Below are 17549 nucleotides of genomic sequence, written 5' to 3'. Positions count from 1 at the left end.
TGATTTGTGATTATAGGTGGGCTCCACTTGAATCAGAGCCATCTACTGTCCCAGCAATTTCTACTTTACTCTCTTCCTTTCTTCCCTGAAGCTGGATTTTGTTTTTAAAGTCAGCTCATCAGAATCCTTAGCCACTTCTGAAATTCGTGTTGCTTGAGGTTTGGAAAGCTACTGCTTTGGCCTGGGCACTGAAGAAAAGTTGAACAACAAGCAGGTGATAAAAGGACATCTGCCGTGTATCTTCTAGAAGGCACGTTCACCCCTGGAAGTGACTTGGCCTCCTCTTACTCAAGAGTTTGGGATTCTCTGTCCATCTTCTCATGATTATACCTAAGAGTCAGATTGCTGGGAGGAAGGAGCTGTGCTGAGCCTGGGGGGAGGTGGTGGGGGTGTGGTGTGCTTCCAATTTATCAATATCTGACTCACATAACTCATGCCAGTTCTCCAGCAACAGTTCATGCTAAGCTTTGCAAACTGCTCTGAATTATCTGTGGATGATGGTATTCACAGATGATGCTTAGGTGCTCTAAGGCAGTTGTCCTTAGCTGTTGTTTTTGGAACTATGGAACCATTTTGGAATCTGTTGGAAGCTATGGACCTTCTCCTTAAAAATGCACATGTTCATGTAACATAGACATCATACAAACAAATGCAGGGTCCTTATAGACTCCCTGAAGCCCGTGTAGGATTCTGATTAATATCCCCGGAAGAGATGGTAAGATGCTGTTAACATAACACATTATTTCTTACTCTCTCTTCCTCCAGGCAACCTGTAATTAAGGGACAGACATTGTTTTGGACCAATTGAAATAAGTAGGCAGAAACACTGAAAACTTAAAGGTGCTTCCACCACGAGAAATTTTCTGCAGTGTTTGATAGCGCTGATCACCTTTCGCTCTATTCTTGAATCCTACTTTCTCCTGCTGCTTCATCTTTATCTGTCCTCCTCCTCCTTGGTCTCCTTTGTTGGCTCCTTGAGTGCTTTAGACTCAACAATTTGCCAACCAAATTCATCCGTTTTCTCCCACACCAGTCTTCCTCCCTGCCTTTCAACTGTCCCCTGCCTCGCTGTAGCTTTCCCTGACACCCTGCTTTCCACTCCCACTTCCCTCTGACCCACAGTAGTCAGAATTAGCTGATTCCTCAACTGGTTCCAATGACATTTCACTCATACCTTCGTTTTGACCCTCATCCCTTTGTATTATGTTTATTCACATATGCAACTATCTGGCAACTTTGTGAGCTGTTCAAGGGCAGGAACTGGGTCTTGTGGTCTTGTTTACTGTAGTATCCCCAGCATCTAGCCCAGCACCCGAGCACTCATAAACATAGGGTATGCCTTTCTGTTGGTGTCATGTGTGTTTATTTTTAAAAATATACCTTTTTAGTTAAAAAAATACCAGTGTGGGCCACCCTCTCCTTATCTGCTCCCTGAGGCAAACCACCATCGTCTCTTGCCTGAATTATTGCAAAGCTTCCTAGTCTCCCTGACTGTACCCTAGGCACTCCCCTCAACCTCACAGTTTGCAGCCAAGGTCATCCCGCTAAAATGTAAGCCAGATCAGAATCCTTTGTTGGCTTCTCACCTCATATTGAGTCAAATCTAAAGTTGCTACCTAACATGTCCCTGCCTGATCTGTTCCTCTTACCCCCACTTATCCTGTGCATAGTGGCTAAGGGTGCAGACATTGGAGACATACCACCTGGATTCAAATCCTGGCTGTACTATTGACTAGCTGTGTGACATAGCGCAAGTGACTTGATCTCTCTGTGCCCCAATTTCCTCATCTGCAACATGGGGTAATAGAATCTACCACATAGGATTGTTGTGAGAAATAAATGCGTTAATGTCTGGTACGTGGTGGGTATGAAATCAGATTCTGTTAAATAAACAAAAATCTGTCATTCTCTTTCTTGCCTGCTCCTCTAAAGCCACTCTGGCCTCTTTATTGTTTCTCAAACACACTCCTGTCTCAGGACTTTTTCACTTACTGTTCACTCTGCCTGAACATTCCTTTCCCAAGCACGCCCATCTTGCTCCCCATCTTCTTGCAGGTCTCTGCCTCCTTGTCACCTTATCAGGGAGGCCTTCTTGGACCCATCACCTTTTTAAAATAGCAAAACTTTGTCACTCTCTGTCCCCTTACCCTTCATAGCACTTTTCAACGTTGGATGTATGTATATATATATATATACATATATATATACATATATATATATATATATGTATATATATATGTATATATATATGTATATATGTTTATTTTCCTTCTTCCCCAAGAATGTAAACCCCATGAAGACAGGAACTCTCCTTGTCTTGTTTATTGTTACAACCCTTGCACCTAGAACAGTGTCTAGCATGCAATAATTGCTCAATAAATATTTGTTGAATGAACAAAAGACAAAAGTGAGAAAATAACGGTTATGATCTCTCTACCAAGGTAATATGGCAGTAAAAAATGCAAGCGATGGGGCACCTGGGTGGTGCAGTTGGTTAAGTGTCTGCCTTCAGCTCAGGTCGTGATCCCCCGGGGTCAAGGCCTATGTTGGGCTCTCTCAGCTTAGTGGGGAGCCTGCTTCTCCCTCTGCCGTTCCCCCTCCACTCGTGCTGTCTTTCTCTCAAGTAAATAAATAAATAAATAAATAAATAAATAAATAAAATCTTTAAAAAAGAAACAGAACTGTGGATGAGATGCATTATATAGACGCTGCAGTAGCACAAGTATTAGGACTTGGTGATTGGATAGATATCTTTAGGTGAGGTATAAGGATGAGTGAAATATGAAACCCCTGTTTTGTACCTGGGCAACCAGGAAGATGGTGATAGCATTGCTTGAAATAGGGAAGTCAGGAAGGAAAGCTATTTTGTGATGTGGTGTGGTGGGAAATGAAGAGATGAAATTGGCTGGACTATTGCTTGGCCTTGCCTTGAATGTGAGGATTGCCTTTGGCTTCCTTAGCATTGCTCGGAGAACCAAGCCTGAGCTCTCCATACAGTGAGTGCTAAATCAATGTTACTGGTGGAGATCACTAATAGCCACCTTGAATAGCAAACCCTGGTCCTCCTCTCAGACACTAAGTTCAGAGGGTCCCCTAGATCCTCATCTCCTTTCCACTTAGACTTGTGGAAATCTCTAGGCATCATCTTTCCTACCAATTCCTACCAATTGGAAGCACGTTGATGGAGATGTCCCAGGTAACCTGGGATGGTTTTCAGTTCTCCCAGGTTCAGAATATCTTTGCTGAACCCACTAGGTAGATAGTAGCAGTCTTCCCATGTCCTCCTCCAACTAAATTGTCCTTTCCTTTGGTTGGTCTTAATCTCCTCTTTCACTTCAGCTTCCTTTTGAACCTTCCTGATGACCAAGACCCAGGTGTAGCCCTATTTCTCTCATTTCACAGTTGCCTGAAGAAGCCAGCCAGATAATGCTGCATGCTAGTTTACCACTTTGCAGTGGCTACTTCAACCCTACAACTAAGCAACCTAAGATTCCCAGGAGCAGATAAAACCTGTATGCAATCTGTCACTGTTTAGTTTTCATTGCCAAGATAATTCCACAAAGTTAATGAATAGCTGGGTTGGACTGGGGGAAGGGCACAAACACAGAATGAATGAAGAGAAACTGTCATTGGTGGGGAGTCTCCTGCTTTTTGGTAGGACATGGGTAGATGGTGAATCATTGAGGGTACAGTTGTCGTCATCACCATCATCTTCAAAGTACTTTATGAAGTGCCTAATTTCTGGGGCTTTGAGCTAGGCTTACACAGAGAACTACACAGCTCTGGAACTTCACTTTTAGACCATGCATGGTCTGATACCAGTTATTGATGAGGACACATGCAAGATGGATTCAAAAGTTCAATATGGCTTAAATCACACATTATATGCCACCACCTCTTCTATGGATTCCTGGTTATTTCTGGAGTGAAATCTACCAAGCGAATATATCTTGTCTCCTCAATGATATTATTAGCTCCCTCGGGCAGAGAACCTCACCTTACTTTCCGGTCTACAGACATGCCATACAGGACAAATACAAATGCTCAGTAAGGACTGATGAAATCAACCAGACCTGATAGGTAGAGGCAGAGGACCTCCTTTGACTTAACTAATTAACTCCTTTGAATCTCAGTTTCTTTCTCTGTAAAATGAGGAGGGTAATTGTATGTATAGACTCCATGGGGGTGGTTGTGAGGATGGAGGGCCAGTACATGTGAATTGCTTCGCACACAATCTAGCATCTGCTCAATTATTAGCTTTTTCACTACTTATTTCTGCCTCCTGCTTAAGTAGGAACGAGACAATGGAAAAGGGTGGGTGAGGGTTACAGATCTTAACACAAATCCGGGTGTTCAAGTCAGCCTAGGGAGGCACACTGGTCAGTTGCCTATGCATTTGAATTTGAGAAGAAAAAAAGATTTACCCTCTCACGTATCTTCTTCACTTTTCTGCTGTAATTCCTGAACCGGGATGCTTTGATGGCTGTGAGTGGGCGTGAGCAATTGGCTGGGAGTGAAGCCCGAGTAGGGATTTGCACTGAGAGCAAAGGCTGGGACTAAAGTCGCCATAACGGGCACCTTTTTCAGTCTTTAGCAAACATTTATAGCTAGCCCAATCAATGCCAGGCGTCGCCCAGCAGCTGAGGTCCTGTAATAAACGCGGCTCACACCCATGACCCCGTTTCACAGGGAGACAAATCGAGGGACTACACAAAAATTCTCTGGTAGAAAGAAACGGGACGAACGACAGTCTCTTTCCGCGCTGGCGCGCAAGCGCCACGCCCCGGCCCGGTCCAGCTCTTCCGGCGCGACGCGAGCTCCGCGAAGTCCAATGGGAGCGCGGCGCCGGGGTTGCGCACGCGCGGTGCAGACACGCCCGGAAGTCAATGTCTCGGTGCTGAGCGCGAACGTGAGAAGATGAAGTAAGGCCTCAGTTTACCTCTGAAGAAGTAGGGACGGGCCAGGGATGGTGGCCCACCAGGGGTGGGTGGTAGAGCGTCTGCCGGGCTGAGGGGCGGGAGAGGCGAGGAGACTGGAAAACTAGTCCCCTAGTTTTGCTCTCCCTTACCTACCTCTGGCTAGGCCGCACTTAACGTCCGCTTTTCCGCCCCTCTCTGCAGCCCTTTAACTAAAGTGAAGCTGATCAACGAGCTCAATGAGCGTGAGGTCCAGCTTGGGGTGGCAGATAAGGTGTCCTGGCACTCCGAGTACAAGGACAGCGCCTGGATCTTCCTGGGTGAGGTCCATATCTTTCTCCCGCCTTGCTCCTCCTCTCCTGGCCTGCTTCCTAACCTTTCAGCGTTCCCGCCGTTCATTCCTCCCGGCATTCATCACGCACTTTTATTTACTTCTGCTGGCTGCCCCGTAGATTTGTTTTCCGTATCCTTTTTCTCTCCCATTTCTAGTTTGCACCCCCTGCCAAATCAGTGTCTATGATAGTTATCCTTTGCCATTCACTGTGGTTAAGAGTCCTGCCACTTGGTTTTTTGGTTTCACAGACCATTGTTATCATACGCGTCCCCCTATTACACAGCTGAGGAAACTGAAGTGCGGGGAAGTTAATGGACTTCCTTAAGGTCACGTTGCTAGTAAGTGGGACAACCAGAACCATGGGATTCTAGACGCACAGTCTTAGGCACGATCCTGTATTACTGCTAACCCCTTCCCTCAGAATTCATTTTCCTTATCTAATTAGCTTGTGCCTTCTGTCCATGGCCATATTGTCATCTCTATATTCACTTTGTGTCACTTACAATAATTTGACAGTTTGTTCAAAGAAGTTATTGCACCAGATACTGTGCTAAGCACTTTGTTTCCATTGTTTTGTTTAAGTCTTACAACAATTCTGTGAAGTAAGTACTAACATCCCCATTTTACAGATGAGGAAGGAAAGATTTGCAGGGGAATTTATTTCCTATGAAATGCTGAACAGTTGTCTATAAAGACAACTAAGGATTATAAAATCCTTAGTCTATGTGAGGTGGGGTTCATATTTTCATATTTAAACTGATTTTTGGATCTTAGCTGTGACTTTGTGGGTAAAGAGCAGGTGAGTTCAACATATGTTTGCAGAAGCAGAGTTTTATGCTGGAAGCTATCTGCTTTGTCTATAAGATTTGGGGTGTGAGGAGTATTTGGTTAGTGGTGACACCAACTTTCTGCAAAGTTAATCACTCCTATTGCTGCACTACTGCTGCACCTTATATATGCTTCTGTCCTGTCATCAGACTGTGAGTTCTTTGAGGGCAGCCTCTGTGGCTTACTCTTCTTTGCACCCCCAGTGCCCAGTACACTAGCATAGTATGTAGCAGACACTTGGTAAATGTTTGGGGAACTGAAATGTGGTTTTCTCTTCTAGGAGGGCTTCCTTATGAACTGACTGAAGGGGACATCATCTGTGTGTTCTCACAGTAAGTCCTTTTTCATTTCCTGCCTTCTGGATCATCAGTATGCTTTCATAATGCATTTTGTGGAATCACAAAATCATTTCTTTTATTCTGGGCTGACTGGCCTCCCTGCATGGGGAAGGCTGGAGCTTCTGCCCTAGTCTAGATCAGCCCTAGGACATGGTTGTAGAGCTCTCCCAATATGGAAAATCCAAGAAGTTGGATGATTTAGGAGGCTGTCTTGGGGATTCTGGTCTGTTTTTATTGCTTTTTCAGTGTGGCATGTTCAGCCTGGGCCTACACCGGCACAGACTGGAACTCAAAGGAAGCTACCATGTTGGGCTCCTTGGGCTCCTGCAAACTAAGGGTAATCCATGATCACAGGGCCCTTGTGGCCTACACCTGTGTGGTATTGTAGGATTAGGGCAAAGCACAGAGGAATGGGAGAAAAAGCAAAAGGTTTAGGCAGTAGTTTGTTTTCTTTGTTTCTAGATGAGCAGAGCCAGTCTCTTTACCCAGAAGCTGAGAATTACAGGCTGATGAATAAGAACGAGTAGGTGAAACTTATATTCTTCATTCTACTGTGAGATGAAAGCAGTAGCATTGGGTGGGAGAGCGTCGTGGCAGCTTTCACTGGTAGTGGCAGCTGGTAGGAGAGGGGCTGGGCACAGCCCAGAGCTACACAGAGTCGTTAGGCAGTCCATAAGGCCAGAGGGGCCTTGAGGGCAGAGGACTATTGCAGAGAAGTTGGACAGCATGTACAGGCAGAGGGCCGTGGCATAAGGGTTTAGGGAAGCAAACACAGCCAGCACACCATGGCAGGGATGGTTGGGCCATCCGATAGAAAGAGGGCCCTGGCTAAGTGGTTGGGCAGCATATGGGGGAAAGGGCCATGGGAAAGAAATTGGGTAATACATGAGAAGGCCATGGGAAGAGGGCCTCGGCAGCCCAAACTGGCAAAGCACCCGGAGAGGGACAGAGGCTGTTTCCTCCTGCTTCTGGGCCGCTGGAAGTTCACAGCAGGTGCAGCCTATAATTTCCACCCCTTTTGATACCTCTGTCTGGTCCAGCCTTCCATCTAGGGGCTGTTTTTGTCTTATTTGCATTGAGTGATGATCAGCTGGTGTGTTCGTTTGTTCTAATTCTCTATTCTGGCTGTACACATTGCTCTCAGTGAAGATTGCTTTTGCCATTGGTAACAGTGATTTTCAAAAAATGTTTTCTGATTATCAAGGTAATGTATAATCATTATAGAACATTTGGCAAAAAAGGAAAAGCATAAAGAAGAAACTAGAATGTACTTCAAGGAAAAATTGTTAACATTTTGGTGTATTTCTTTATCATCTTTTTTTTTTAACTTGGACGTTATTTGCTGTTATAAATTGTATTGCAGTAAACATTACAGTATATACATCCTTTGTATGCATTCCTGATAGTTTCCGTAGTGAAATTACTTGATCAGTATGTGCTAACATACTTTTTAAGATATTTTATAAATATGGCCAAAATGCTCTCTGAGAAAGTTGTACCAGTTTCTGCTCTCACTAGAATGCCCATTTTTTCTGAATCCTTATTGGCAGTGGTTATTTAAAAAAATATTTGTTGTATGGCTTCTCATTATGATTTTACTTTGCCTTTATTTAATCGTCAGTGAGGTAGAACATCTTTGCATAGATTTACATGCTGTTATTTCTTGTTTTTTGTAAGTTGTCTTTTCATTTCCTTCGCTTGTTTTCTTCTATTGGTGTGTTCCTCATTTTCTTAGTGATTTTACAAAAGCTGTTAATGGTTTTAACTCTGTTATACCACTTTGTCATGTATTGTCTTACTGTGGACTTATTTTACTTAATTTGATGTATTATACTACATTGTCATTATTATTTCTCGATGCTCAGATTGTTGCAGTTTGGTCTGTAGGAGTCCGTTTAAATGAGTTCCTATATTCTCTTTTCTTTTACTTATTTTGAATTAATTTTAGGCTTAAAATAGGAAAGTTACAAAGTAGTGTAAAGAATACCTGTTTCCCCTTTGCTTAAGAGTCCCCAGTGTTAACATTTCACTACATTTACTTTGTCATTATTTCTCCTACCTGTTATTTTTTCTGAACCATTTGAGAGTCAGTTGTAGACATGATGCCCATTTATCCCTAAATTCTTGAATATGTGTTTCCCCCAAAACAAGGGCATTCTCTTGTTTAACCTCAGTATGGTGATCAAATTCAGGAAGTTAACACTGATACAATGTTATTATCTAATCCACAGACTGTTCAGCTTCACCAGTTGTCTTGATGATGTTCTTTATAGCAAAAGGAAAAAAACTGCTTTCTGGTCCTTTATCTGTGATATGAGTTGTAAATATGTTCTTCTAGTTTTTCAATTGTCTTTTGACTTTGTTGTGACTTTTTTTCTTTTTGCTGTGCAAAATTAAGAAAAAATATTCATGTGTTTAAATTATATGGTAAAATTGACTTTTTTAGGGAGTGTGCAGTCCCTGTGAGCTTTGATATGTGTATAGGTTTGTGTTGTCACCCCCACAATTAGGATGAAGAACAATTCCATCACCCCAGAAACTCCTTTGTCTTGACCCTGTATAATCTCATGCTCTAGTGTTTTATATGGTCAGATTTATCAGTCTTTTTTGTTGCTTCTGGATTTTGAGTCATAATTAAATAGTATTTCTCCCCACCCACCCATCTGCGTTCCCTTCTAGTACTTGTATGGTTTCAATTTTATGCATTGAAATCTCTGATCCGTTTAGAATTATTCTGATGTATAGTGTGAGACACGGATCCAGCTGCATGTTTTTTTAATGACTATCCATTTGTCCCAACATTTATAAAAAAGTCCATATTCCCCCCCAGCAAATTGGGATGTCACCCTTATCATATTACTAATTTTTCCGTATATACTTGAGTCTCTTTCTTGGTTTTCTGTTCTGTTGGTCTGTCTCTTCATGCGCCAGTACCACACTAATCATAGAATTTTTTCAATGTGTTTAATATCTGGGAGAGTTACTCCCCCTCATTGTTCTTTATTATAAAGTTTTTCCATCTATTCTTACATGTTCATTTTTCCATGAGAACTTTAGAATCAACTTATCCAGCTCCAGGAAAGTAAAACACAATTTGTACTACATTAAATTTAAATATTAACTTGGGGGAAGATGTTGCTGTCTTTATGATGTTGAGTCATCCTATCCAAAAACAAAGGATGTCTTTATATTTGTTCAAATATATGTGTGTGTCTTTCAGTTTTAAAAACTTTTCTCTATATAGACTTTGTACATTGCTTGTTAAGTTTATTGTAAGTATTTTATCTTTTTTGTTGCTAATACAAATGGGGTTTCTCTTTGGTTGTATCTTCTAACCGATTATTGTTTGTAAGAGAGTGATTTATTTTTTTAACTTTATATCCTGTTACCTTACTGAATTATACTCTTTGTTTTTATCATTGTTTATCATTGATTCTCTTGGGTTTTCTATACATACTATTTTATTATATATATAAATCTTCAAATAGAGATAGTTTTACTTTTTCATTTTTTACATCTGTTTTCTCCTAATTGCACTGGCCTATACCTACAGTATTAAACAGTGTTAAATAGTTCCTGACCTTAGTTGAATCAGCTCCAGCACAGGTTTCCCCTGCTATCCGATGGTAGAGTGTTCTGTGAAAGCTTTCTAAGCTAAAATGGCATAAAGTGATGAAGCAGTTACCATACCATAAAAGTGAAAATCCTCTTCAGCTTGCTTTCGGTTAGTGAAAACCGGTACTAATATAGGTCTTTTGTAAAAGCAAAGTGGCATAAAGTGAACGTTCGGGTAGTGGGGGAAACCTGTATTTTCTCTTAGGTAAGATGCTAGATATCTGGCCGGGATGTATGTATGTGATCTCGTTATTAAGTATCCATCAATTCCTATTTTATTTTTATGACTTTACTTTTTAATTTATGAATCTTTAACTTATCTGGAATTTAACTTTGTATAAGGAGTAAGGTAGAATTTTTTTCTATTTTCTCTTAATTTCTGCTTTTATCTTTATTAACTCCCATCTGCTTTCCTTCTATTTGTTTTATATTCATTCTGCCTTTTTAACAGTAAAATTCTGTGGTTTTAGCTGCATCCTGTAAGTTTTGGTATATATATTCTCATTTTTGTTATTTTTTAAGTAGTCTGCCATTCATTTTTTTTTCCTTTATTTCACTTTCATCTAGTTGTTAGCTAGGAGAGTAGGTTTCAAGTTCTAGCTAGGAAGGTATTTTTTATTTAAAATATTATTTTCAGCTGGATAGCATTGTGATTGGAGAACATGTTCTGTTCTGTTTTTGGAGGTTATTGAGGTTTATTCTATAGTCAATTTTAATACATGTTTCATGGGTTCTTGAGAAGAAATTGCCCTCTTTTTGTAAGATTCAAATATATATATCCACTAGTTTGACATTAATATTTGTTAACAACATAATTGTTATATTATTATGGTTATTTACATTTATGTTATATAATTACGTATTGATATTAATTCATCTGACCTTATTTTTGTCAATTTTATGTGTTATGAACTTAAATGGTATGTTAAAATATCTCATAACTTTTGTTACTTGTTTCTGTTTGTATTTTTAATAGTTTCTTTAATTAAATTTTTGATTTGTGACCTTATGCATAAAGTTTCATGACATATCTTTGTAATATATTAAGACCTTTTACAGTGTAAAAGAGCTCTCTTAGTCCCATTTAAATATTTTTTGGCCTTGAATTCATCTTTGATCTTAATATTACCACCCATTTTGTAATTGGGTGTTCCTGCTCTGTCCTTGTCTAATTTTTATTTTTAACCTTTTTATGTTATCTTGTTCTAGATGTGTCTCCTGTACAGATTATATTATTTGAATTTTGTTTTGTCATTCAATCTGAAAATTTTTGCATTTTAAATCAATAGTGTCTTACTCTTTTATAAAATAAATAGATATGGGGAGATTGTTAACATTAATCTGGTGCGGGACAAGAAGACTGGGAAATCCAAAGGATTCTGTTTCCTTTGCTATGAAGACCAGAGGAGCACAATTCTGGCTGTTGACAATTTTAATGGGATCAAGGTGAGTATGTTCACTGAGGAGGATTTGGCTGGACTTTCCTGTATGTAAGGGTTCGGTTTAATTTCCCACCTGATTGCCATGGGTTCAAGGACAGTGCTGGTCACCTGGGTGTGTTGAGAGGGTTGCAGAGGTGTGGGGACATACTGACCAGGAAATGATCCCAGAAAATAATTTCATTGGCGTATGAACCTGCTAACACTTGTTCCTTTTCCTCATGTTCATCTTCCCAGGAGCATAGGTACCATACCCCCCACTCCCAACTAAGCCTCTGGTTTCTCACCTTTCCATTCTCACACCCCACTCTCATCTCTGATGTATTGGGCAACAAAGAGACTAACAAATACTGCTCTTCCATGCTATGCTCTATCGGGGGATTTGGGGCTCTCTTGTGGCTTCATGCTCTAAGACATAGCTTTGTGGGTCCATCATTTATCTCCACCATTACTGGGCCCTGGAAATTCTCTAGTTAAAGTCTGATGACAAATTCTACAAAAGTAACTCATTCTGAAGTTGTTTCTCCTCTGTTCCATCTCACTCCACCCTTTGCCTGAGAGAAGGTGATGGGCAAGTCAGGCTTATCTATGCTCTACCTGGTTCCTGTGCTTGTTTAGGAAAAACACTGCAGTTGGATAAGCATTGTCATAGGTTGGGGGTGACTTTTGACTTGGAGAGTTTGTCACTGATTGCACCAGTATGGAACACCTGGAGACTCTAGGACAGGGTGGGACAAGGTACTAGGCTTGATTTTTAAGAGAGCCAGCAGTCAAATGGAGTCACCATAAAAGGGAGGTTTTCAAAAATGTTTTCAAAAGGGGAATAGGAAAGATGACTGACTGCTTTGAATTAAAGGTAAGAATAAAAATTTGCTCTTGTGTGGGAACAATAAAAGCCAGACTTTTAAAATTTTGGATGATTTTGCCTATAGAATAGGTCTGTATCTGCCTGAATTTTTTTAAAGATTTTATTTATTTGAGAGAGAGAGAGTGAGAGACAGAAGGAGCAGGGGGAGGGGCAGAGGGAGAGGGAGAAGCAGACTCCCTGCAGAGCTGGGAGCCTGACGTGGGGCTCGATCCAGGAGTCCAGGATCATGACCTGAGCTGAAGGCAGACACTCAACTAACTGAGCCACCCAGGCGCCCTGCCTGAGTGTTTTTAAGTGAGGGGTTAATTTTTTGTTGTTCACCCAGAGAGTTGTGATTCACAGCAAAAATATAAGTGTGAACCAGTTGTTGCAGTATGGTGGGGGTAGAGCAAGGTGTGAGGGCTTAAGAAAAAAGCTTCCTTCCCATTTCCAGCTATTGGTCTGCCTTGGCCGCATCCTAATTGCTGTATCAAGAAAACAGCTGCAGCACTGCACTTGATTTCAGGAATTCTTTCTAGCTGCCAGGCCACAGTATGTTTTACTGTGAATTAATGTTACAGATTGAGGGTAATTCGTTGTTTATGCATGTGAATTCTCAGTTTTCCCTGCTGTTTGTGCTTTGGGGCGGTACTGCCCAGCCTTTTTTCACTTAATGGCACACATAGAACATGAAGGTTATTGTGTGGCACACTGGGGTAAACTGAGGAGGCTGCCTGGTACAAGTGCCTCAGGGACTCCAGCTGCCCCAGGCCCCTCCTGGCTGCCCCAAGGGCTGAGCAAATTGTTATCTAGGTATATGTGCTGTGACACACCAGTTGGGCGGGTCTCCTTTAGAGATTTCCCCAGAAGTAGAATTAGCAGGAAGGTAAAGGGTGTGGTTCAAACCATGGCCTTCTGCAGCTGGGTACAAATAGTTCAATGGGAGGGCTGTCTCTGCTGAAGCATTGCCTATCTGTCTTAGATCAAAGGAAGAACTATCCGAGTGGATCATGTGTCTAACTATCGTGCTCCTAAGGACTTGGAAGATATAGATGATATGACCAGAGAACTCCAGGAGAAGGGCTGTGGGGCTCACACCCCCTCAGTGAGTTCATCTGAGGGTTCTGAAGATGACAAACCCACAAAAAAACACAAAAAAGGTAAAGCGTTAAGACCCAGGAGAAGATTCTGGGTAGCCTTAGTGTTTGCTCTTCCTGGCATTCACTGAGAGTTGCTAATCAGTTCTTAAGTATGAAGGGGAAAGGTGTGGGGAACCTTACTGTAATCGGGAAAGGAGAGGTATCAGTGGAAGACTAATATTGTGGGCTGAATTCTGTCTCCTCAAATTCGTATGTTGAAGTCCTCATCCCCCAGGACCTCAGAGTGTGACCGTATTTGGAGGCAGGGTCTTTAGAAAGGTAATTAAGGGTGAGAATTGCCTTATACAGCAACTTGACATATCAAGAAGGACAGACATCCAAGTTGGCTTCTCGGAGACACTTAGTGGAAATGTAGATTATCACTGCTTCACACTGCTGCCAACAGTGCTTTCCTTTTGCATACCCTCCCCCTCTTTCGACTTCCTTTCCTTATTGGTTGTGCCCCTTTTTTCCTCCAGACAAAAAGGAAAAAAAGAGAAGAAAGAAAGACAAAGAGAAGACTGCCCGGGAGGTACTGGCAGAGCAGCCAGCCTCCTCTTCTTCACCCAGAAGCAAGATGGTAAAGGAAAAAGATGACCCTGGCTCTAAAAAGCACAGCACCAAGAACTCAGAGAGGGGTCAGAAGTCAGAGCCCAGAGAGGTGCGGAAGCACCACCCCAGCTCTCCCGAGGTCAGGGCGACCTGCCGCGGTGGAGCAGAGGACAGAGAGAGGGAGCTGAAGAAAGAGAAGCTGAAGCATGAACATAGGTCCTCAACCAGGAGGGAAGAAAGAGAGGAAAAGAACAGAGATAGAGGTCGAAGCTCAGACAGACATTCCAGCCGGCACAATGGGCGTTCTGAGGGCCGTAGTCAGAGAAGTAGAAGTAGGAGCCGAGAGAGGTCGCACAGGCATAAGAGGGCCCGGCACTCGCGGGACCGGGAGTCCTCTAACCCCAGTGACCGCAGGCGCCACTGAAACTGCGGCCTGTCTGACTGCCTGATAGAACTGGAAATGAACTTGGTCTTTAAAATGCAATCATATTATGCTTTTACTGTTACTGTAAGTCAAATCTCTGAGACTGAATTCTTCCAATCCCTTGAGTGTTAGAGTCATCGAGAGCTGTAGTTTTAACAGCCAAATAGCCTGGATCTTTGAGCGAAATCCATTGTTCCTGGGAATGTGCTCAGTACTTACTAGAGGAGGTATCCTAAGTTTGGTTTCGTAAATATGGCCCTTGAATTTATGACCCCAATTTATGATGAAATTGTCAGGAAAGGGGAAATACCAGGCAGTTCTAGAATTCTAGTCTTTGTGCTAGAGGTGTAGGTGACCTTTCCAGTTGGCAGGTACAGCCATAGCATAGAGAAGGGTGGTTTAACTAGGTCTGGACAGCTTGATGTGAATGCAGTAGTGATTCTTAACACCAGGCCGCTCCCTCTGCACCCCACCCTCCTTTTAAAAAATTTTTTAGATGTCTCTTTTTTTAACATCCACCCACCTCCTTGCTATTTATTTATTTATTTATTTATTTATATCGAGGTGAAAGTCACATAACATCAAATTAACCATTTTAAAGGGAACAATTCAGTGGCATTTGGTACATTCATGGTGTACCAAACCACCACCCCTGTGTAGTTCTAGAACATTTCCATCACCCCCAGAATGAAACCCTATGCCCGTGAAGCAGTTATTCTGCATTCACTCCTCCTCGTCCCTGTCGACTACCAATCTGCTTTCCATTTCGTGGAACTACCATTTTATACAAGTGGAGTCATACACGGCCTTTTGTGTCTGGGGTCTTCCACTTAGTATGTTTTTGAGGTTCATTCATGTTGTAGCATGGATCGGTACTTTGTTTCCTTTTTTTAAAAGATTTTTAAAAACTTATTTATTTGTCAGAGAGAGCACAAGCAGGGGGAGTGGCAGGCAGAGGGAGAAGCAGGCTTCCCGCTGAGCAAGGAGCCCGGTGTGGGACTCGATCCCAAGATCCTGGGATCATGACCTGAGCTGAAGGCAGACACTTCACCAACTGAGCCACCCAGGCGTCCCAGTACTTTGTTCCTTTTTTATGGCGGAATAATATCCCATTGTATGGATAGGCCACATTTTGTTTATCCATTCCTCGGTGGATGGACATTTGGCTTGTTTCTACTTTTTGGCTAGCCAGCTCCCTTTCCACGTCTCAGACATACCAGGCTACCTGGGGGCCGAGTTTCCTTTTCAAGTAGCTGTTCTTGCTGAGATGGGAGCACTTTGTCACCTTCATTGCGTATCTCTCTGGTCTCCTTGGCAGTTTTTTCTCATTTGGAGAATTCTGTCCTTTTATCAATCAGTCCCTTATGAGTTAGGTAGGAATTAGTTCAAGGGACCTTAATACCGCTGCTGAATCACTAAGATGGAACTTCCGACCCTGCAAAACAAAGGAATAGAGCTTTAATAGTGAGCACATTTAATCAGTTTACCTGGTATGTTAGTTTGGGTCCAAGATTAGATGTGTGAGAGATTTTTTTTTTAGGGGAAAATGCCCATGAAAAAAATAGGAAAGGAGGTTGGAGGAGTCTACGAAAGCAGTCAGACTCTGATAGAGGTCTAACCTCTGGAGAAGAGGGAAGGCAAGAAGGAAGGTTGGGTAGGAAAAGTCTTACACTGGTGTGGAGTTCTGAGAATGTGTCAGCAAGACCAATGACATGGTGAGTCCTTGAGCCAAAGCACCCGTCACGAGAAGTCTTGCTAGATCAGCCCTGGGAAGCAGGAGTCCTTGCTCTTGGGCCTTCGTCAGCCGTGTGGCACTGTGTTTATGTGTCTGTTGTGCCAGTTGCGTGGTAGCCACTGACAAAAGGCCTGTGCACCTGGCTCAGTCATTCTGTCTGCTTGGCAGTTTAGTGCCTCTTCCATGCTGGATACTCTGATGGCTGTTAGCGTGTGATATAGAAATACTCTCGCATGTCAACCCACAGTCTTTACACCAGACCTCCTTGTCTCTGATCTTCGGCCCTGGTCCTTCCAGTCTCCCAACGAGACGGCCAGGCCATTGGCCACTGCCCAGGAGTGTGCATATCTGATAAATATTCTCACTTTAGGCCACTTCTTTTACACCAAGTCAGGTGCACTGCTTGAGGTCCTGTCTGTTGGAAAAGTTTTCCTTCTCCACCCCTGAATGTGGCTGTAATACAGATACCATTCATCTTCATTTTGTACCCACATACTGAGCTGACCCCCCTGTACACCAGCCTCAAGCTGTTTTCTGCCTCAGTTGGTCATACAGGAACCCCCCATTTGGCTATAGGTGCAATGATACAGGGGCTACCATTCTCTGCGTCTTTTAGGTTCTTGATAGTCGCACTGATCTACTCTGTCTCCCCTGAGATGTAATATTGTTTTGATTTATGTATCAATTAGGGTTTTACCAGGAAAACAACCGGTAGGATACATGTATCCTGCTGTAAGCCAGTACCTAAAGAGAAAGCATACAGGCATGCCTCATTTTATTGTGCTTTGCTTAACTGTGCTTCACAGATAACTGTTGTGTGTTTGTTTACAAATTAAGGGTGTGTGGCAACCCTGTGTCGAACAAGTCTCCGTGTCATTTTTCCAACAGCATTTTCTCACTTTGTTTCTCTGTCAGATTTTGGTAATCACAACATTTCAAACTTTTTCATTATTATTACATTTGTTTTGGTGATCTGTGATCAGTGGTTATGATTCACTGAAAGCTCAGATGATGGTTAGTATTTTTTAGCAATAAAGTATTTTTAAATTAAGATATGCACATTGTTTTTTTTAACACATAATGCAATTGCACACATAATAGACTATAGTGTAAACATAAGTTTTCTATGCACTGGGAAACAAAAAGATACAAGTGACTTGCTTTATTGTGATCTGGAACTGACCCCCCAGTAGCTCTGAGGTGTGCCCGTGTGTGTGTGTGTATGGCAAGAATTCATTCTGCAGTTGTGGGGACTGGTTAGGCAAGTCTGAAATTTATAGGGCAGGCCAGCAGGCTGGAAACGCTTGGGCAGGAGCTGAAACTGCAGTCTACAGGCAGAATTTCTTTAGGGAAATTGCAGTTCTGCTGTTAGGTTCTTCAAC

At 42.3% G+C, this 17549-nt stretch overlaps 1 protein-coding gene across 1 annotated transcript; it reads left to right on the top strand.

Moving 5' to 3' along the window:
• Window positions 1-4848: 4848 nt before the first annotated feature.
• RBMX2 (RNA binding motif protein X-linked 2) lies at window positions 4849-17218 on the top strand. The gene is made up of 6 exons (XM_045793815.2): window positions 4849-4922; window positions 5121-5236; window positions 6359-6410; window positions 11348-11477; window positions 13300-13477; window positions 13936-17218. Exons 1-6 carry the CDS (start codon window positions 4918-4920, stop codon window positions 14430-14432), a joined length of 978 nt encoding a protein of 325 aa, XP_045649771.1. The 5' UTR covers window positions 4849-4917; the 3' UTR covers window positions 14433-17218.
• Window positions 17219-17549: the final 331 nt, after the last annotated feature.

This window comes from Ursus americanus, chromosome X (assembly GCF_024610735.1).
Source record: "Ursus americanus isolate L20-20 chromosome X, mUrsAme1.1.p, whole genome shotgun sequence".
In the NCBI taxonomy this organism is placed as follows: Eukaryota; Metazoa; Chordata; class Mammalia; order Carnivora; family Ursidae; genus Ursus; species Ursus americanus.
Note: the sequence above shows the minus strand (reverse complement) of the source record. Positions and strands in the feature narration are given on the sequence as shown.